The following is a 6,130-nucleotide window of genomic DNA, read 5'->3' as shown; positions in this document are numbered from 1 at the left end:
TAAAACTCTTACTAAAACTAAACTAAATTCATGAGAGGGGAGCATTTTTTAAAAATTAAGTATCTCAATATCTTCGCTGAGTATCCCCCTCAGCCGCGGTTGGCCCTAATGGGCAGGGTCGAAGACTGTCACCTAAATTATCTAAATTGTGTTGATGGGGGGCGTAAAAACCAATAAAAATTTTTTAACTGAATAGGTTATACAATGCAGAGTGTGTCAAGGTACAGGGAAAGAAAAATTCTAATATTCATTTAACCTTTTTCTTTAAAGTGTTAATTTGTAACCAACTGTGTGACAGTGACCCATGTTCGACAGTTTCTAGTTTTGTGGCTTGTGATAGTTGACAAAATACATTCAACCTTTAGGATATGTGCTTTAAAGTTAAAGGCAGTTTTTTTTCCCCTGTCAATATGTCAGTTTTATTTTGTGTCATCTGTGACTGTTACTTGTGATGAATGAATTGGAGTGACTGGTTGGCTGGCTTGTAGAGAAAAAGGCAAACTATTTGTGACTACTTTTCAAAATAATGTATGCAAAATAAATCTGATAAAATTCTTATCTATAAAGCAGCAGTACTGTTGTGGTATCATGGCTGTCTGTGGAAACATTTTCTAATCCAGTCTAGCAGGCACATAGCGAAACACGTACATAGTGAACAGATTTTCAGGTCCCAAATTTTTGCTTACATTACATGTGCATTATTTGTACATGTATTTAATAAATGTACATATGGTGAAATTCGTAGGTAACTAAAAGATTCCCTGGGTCCCATAGATTTCGCCATGTGCATGTTAGACTGTATAATTTATTTTTATCAGAGAGAACCTCATCAACCTTGGTTCTGAACTGTGCGTCATACGAAACAGGTTGATGGAGTTCCAAAAATCTGTTTGAGGTCAAGTTTAAAGAAGTGCCCTTTGAGACACAAAGCAGGTTTTTTTTAGTTTGGCAGGATATACAAATCCATGTCCGTCACCAACAAAAGAGGTGATGATCCTCATAGTATAGATAAAATTCTAGAGATTTAGAGGTGCAGCCTTTGCTCCATACTCCCAACAAAGAACCTTGCTTGCTTGTCTCAAGTACTGAACCTCACGCAAAAACCAGAAGTAGAGCACACTGACACTGTAGTAACCTGTCAGTTGCACAATTAGGGGTGCCCTCTTCATGGGCAGTGAGATCAGTGCTAGTAGCTTGCCCCCTTCACTTACTTTACTTACTGCAACCAAATGTGCTGAGAAGGAAAATCATGACAGTTCCTGTTGGAGAGTAAGCCATGCATGTAGAAGCATCACTTCCAGTTTATTCAAAAGGGCTTTGTCATGCCCTTATCAGTATCTTCTTCAGGTAACGGGGACATGTATGAGGTAAAAAAAAGTGAGGATGGCAAGTTTCTGTAAATACAGAGGTCTCTTAATAAACAGTGCATATGTGTCACAGCGCAGTGGAATCAGGCGCGCATCAATTTTGGGGCATATGGTGTTATTGGTATCATCTTAAAGATTGTTCATTTGCCTTGCTTTCGATTTTTAAAATATCCATCTATCTTGAACAGAACTTAAGATATTTACGACTGAAAGAAGTGACGTCGCCTGGTTGCAGTGGTGAAATTAGCGAGAAAATGGCTACCAAAGTTTGGTAACTCCGATAGCTAAAGAGTCCTTGAAAACAGAAAAATGACATATTTTATGTCTTTAAACGATGTTTTTCAGTAAAATTCACATGGAAATGGGTTTTTATAGGGACAAAAAAGAGGTGTTTAGTTTAAGCGGACTCTTGTATATCTGTCAAGGCCAAGTTCTGAATGGCAAACCATTCTGACAATTATTTTCCCATCTGGCTGATTAAAAAAAACCCAACTCAGTTCTGCCTGCCAAATGCAGTCATGTGCTGGAAAGATGGAATCATAACTTTCTGCGACTGTTTCAAGAAAGTTTCTTAGGAAACTTTGAAGAATAAAGATTATCTCATTTTAAAAAATAGCTAGCATTAGTAAAAGAAGCCTATTTCTTCCATGATTGTCGTTTCGCTGAAAAAGAGAAATGCCAATTCAACTCTAACCAAAGTTAACAAAATTATCAAAGCCAAAGCAGGCATCTGACATTCATGGACTTTTAATGCACAAAGGAAACTTCCAGAAACATAGAAAAGTGTAGCATTTATCTTACATTCAGCACATACTGCAAAGTTTCATCTGAAACTTTCATCCAAATCCTTTTATCCTCAATTTAACATATGCGTACTGTACTGCGTCTTTCCAAGAGATTCACTCCAAACTCTCCAATCATTTAGGCTCAGCCTCATTCAGTGCAAAACTGTCTCGCTAACAATACTTTCCATACTCTGAGCTACACTCTCTCGCTAACATCCCTCGGGTTGTACGCTCTCCCTTTAGCTCTCAGTTCTCTCACGATGCCAGGAGGTAAAGCCCCTGTCACAGACACCGCATAGCAGCCTTTAGTAAATCTCTCTGAGGAGAAAGAAGGGAAAAAAAGTATAAACGAATGTCTAAAAATGTGGTACACCCTTTTCTATGGCATAACTTCACATATCTTGAAAAAAAAAAACAATAACAGGACTGCTAACTGACCACACAAAAAAAGTTGAAAGTACTAGGTGTCAAACACAACATAGCTAACAGGTCTCTAAACTTGCAAGAAAAGTTTAGTATATTATCATTATTTAGGTAACCTTTTCACCATTTTAAAGCAAAAGGCTACTTGGAGAGATATATAATACATGGTAAATTCAAGACAGTAATCTATTACTCATTATAGTATGTGAGACCGTCATCCGCAAAGCTTAGTGTCCTGCCAGGGCCTTCCAATTGGTTAGAAGTGGTTCCTACTGTTAACACATTGAACAAAACAGCCTTGAGGTAAGCCAGGTGTGATCGTGCAAGTGCTTGATGCCCACGAGCCAAGCTTAATAGCCACCTTCCTCTTCAACATTGCTTCTCCAATCCAGACAGTCAAAGCTGGGGTGATTCTCATGTTGACTAGCGTCCTCATCAGTATTTCACATTGCACCCTGTTGTACGCGTCTTCTAAGCCCAACGCAAACACTGCTGTTCTTCAACATGTTTCGTCTTTCAACTTCAAATTTTGGTTAGTTTGTTCCAGATACCGATTGAATAAGACTTTCCCCTTCTCACCTCACTTCTGACCCAGATGTCCTCTCATTGAAAGTCTGGTACTGACAGGGAAAGACAAACAGGTGATCACCAGCTGTATACAGAAAGAGCTTGATAGGATTGGAGCATGGTGTGAAACAGTTAATGGAAAAATCCACCCTGGAAAAGCGACAGCACTTTGGTACTCCCTCAAGAATCAAGCAGTGAAAGCCCAGATGCCAAATGTCTACATCAAAGGCCAGACAATCAAAAGAGAAGAAACACTGCACTACCTCGGAATAGTGTTTGACAGGACATTGAGTGGAAAGGAGCACATATCGAAAATCATCACAGAGGCCAGAAAAGGGCTGAATGCAGTGAAGGTGATGTCGAGAGACAAGATGCCGAAGAAAAATTTGGTCTTGCTCTTTGAAATGCTTGTTGTGTCTTAGGTAGATCATGGTTTTGGTCTGCTGACACTGTCCAAGACGCATCTTAGAAGGCGGAACGTGACCCAGAACGAAGGAATGAGAGCCATACTCGGTTGCACAAAAGATACATCAGCTGCTGCAATGCGATATGTGCTTGGCCTACCCGGCATAAACGAAAGACACAAGCTCACACAGGTCAAAGCTTATCTGAAAGTCTGTGCAGATCCACAGCATTCTCTTCATGACAAAGTAGGTCATCAGACTAACCAAGACTCAAACGGGGCACCGAGTGGATGACCCGGGCAGTGCAAACCATTGAAGAGTGTGGTCTCACTGTGGAGGCAATCAGACGGGGGGAGACATGGGTACCGCTTGCAGACGAGGTGAAAGACAGATTCACTCAGGTGAGTGCTACATTGGGGCGTGAATGTCGTGAATGGCCTGAAGGAGAAACACATGCTGAGATCCAGACGCTAATACTTATAGAAGAGAACATTACTGCAGAGAGGATGAAACCATCATCTTCACTGATGGCTCTGTTCAGAGTGGGAACAAATCAGGCTGGGCTTAAACAGCTTCTTGCCATGAAGTAAAAATCCAGGAGGCATTTGGGGCAACGGGCCTCACTACATCAAGCATGTGTGCATGGAGATTAAGGCCATCACTGAGGCACTGAAATGGCTTCCACTAATGGAAACCAACAGCTACCTTTGTCACAGACTCAAAGAGTACTGTGGATAAGACCCTGACCGGCTGTCTCTAAGCGGATTGGTTTAAGACAATCCAAGATGGCAAAATCAGACGCTTGCCGTGGATCTTCTGCCCAGGACATGCAGGAGTCAAGGGAAATGAAAGAGCAGATAGCAGGCTCCGCAAACATAAAGGGAGTGATAACCCTAAGCCCCTTGATCCTCCAACTGTAATAGCCCTTGTCCGAGATCACCTAGCCAGCAGCCGTGAAGAGGACTCCTTCATGAAGGAGATAATGATTGAGAAAGGAGTACAGCCTGGTGAAAGCAGGAAGAGCAGGCTGCGTGACCTCATCAGACGTTACAAAAACCAGCTGATGATGGAGACAATCAGCCTGCCCACACTGAAATGGACCCCTATGAAGAGGGGCGAGGAAGCATGGGGCACCCTGTCTTCCTAGGACCCCAGTTCTACATTCAAGTATTCATCTTATATTTATACAAAGAGAGAAGGGAAGGGTAACATTAACAGAGGAACAGAGAAAGGGGGGAGGGAATGGAGAGAGAGAGAGAGAGAGAGAGAGAGAGAGAGAGAGAGAGTGGGGGGGCGAAAAGGAAGGAAAGAAGAAGAGGAAGAACAAGACCAACATGATAAAGAACAAGAAGAGATAATACTGACAGGGACAAAACTGAAGCAAAAGTGAAAGAATAGGAAAAGAAAAAAATGAGGGCTTTTATTACTTAGAACAGAATTTCTTAGCATCAAAATTCAGGATAGAATTTCTCAGCACAAAAGTTAAGGAAAATTTCTTTTTCAAGTAAAAGAGCAGATATGGTACAAATGTGGGTAGTTAACTAGTTGGGAATTTTTTCTGTTTTTTTTAAACATCCCAGGTACAAGAAAGAATAAACAGTCGCCTACGGATGAGTTGAAGTTGTCCGAGGAGTGGGGGAAAAAAAAAAAGGGATCAACTCATCTGAAGTTCAACTTAACCGTTGGGACCTGTGAAGAAGAAGCGGTGCGGGGACCCGAGAGAAAGATCAACTTAACCGAAGATCAATTCAAACAAGTTCAACAAAAGCAGAGTCGACTGTATATGTATGTATATTTATATATTCTCTTTCACATATGCATTTTCTTCCTTTTTTTTTTTTTACATCCTTTACTCTGTGCATACATCTCATCCTACCCTGGCACTGTCATTGGCAATACTTATAAACACATCTGTAAGAAAAGCACCGAGAAAATAACCAAATTCTATTTCAATACACACAAAGACATAAGTATCAAGACATTTAAACGACATCACAAATTACAGAGCTGATGATGAGGAATTTTATTACTTTTAAATAAGGGTTGAGGTACTCGGCAGAACACAAGATGGATACAGAATTAAAAATGAAAAATATATGATTAAGTAAAATATGTTTGCAACGACTATTATATCATCGTCCACTTGTAAGATACATGTATCTGTCTTACTGTTGTACAACAAGCGGACAATGAAAAATGATAGTCCAGTTGAACACACAACCAAAAAAACAAAACAAACCACAACAAAAAATCCTTCAAGTTGTTTTTAACACCTGAATGTAAGTATAAATGGTCTCTCAATAATGATTTTTGCCGCATTAAGTGCTCAATCAGCTGTGCTGTAATGGAGGTAAAACTGCCGTGTCAAGAAGATATTATGCATACAGCTGATACATACACAAGAACACGAGCACACACACACACACACACACACACATGCAACACACAAATACACGTGCAAGTCATATGATTTCGGGACTGCCAACTAGACAGGAATGTCCCCTTTTTAAAAAAAAAATAATAATTTGTTGATATAAACGGTCATCGCTGTGGAAGATGTGCAGTCAACATATTGTTGATATGG

The 6,130-nt window shown here is 40.3% G+C and overlaps 1 protein-coding gene across 1 annotated transcript in view; it reads right to left on the bottom strand.

Moving 5' to 3' along the window:
• Window positions 1-2,106: 2,106 nt before the first annotated feature.
• Window positions 2,107-6,130, bottom strand: part of LOC101847413 (transcription elongation factor SPT4-A) — an 11,111-nt gene continuing 7,087 nt past the window's right edge. The window contains exon 4 of the mRNA XM_005093652.3: window positions 2,107-2,470. Coding sequence (XP_005093709.1) covers window positions 2,349-2,470 — 122 coding nt within the window. The 3' untranslated portion in view covers window positions 2,107-2,348. The remainder of the gene's footprint in view (window positions 2,471-6,130) is intronic.

This window comes from Aplysia californica, unplaced genomic scaffold, assembly GCF_000002075.1.
Source record: "Aplysia californica isolate F4 #8 unplaced genomic scaffold, AplCal3.0 scaffold00067, whole genome shotgun sequence".
Taxonomy (NCBI): domain Eukaryota; kingdom Metazoa; phylum Mollusca; class Gastropoda; order Aplysiida; family Aplysiidae; genus Aplysia; species Aplysia californica.
The sequence above is the reverse complement of the archived record's forward strand: the minus strand, read 5'-3'. Positions and strand labels throughout refer to the sequence as shown.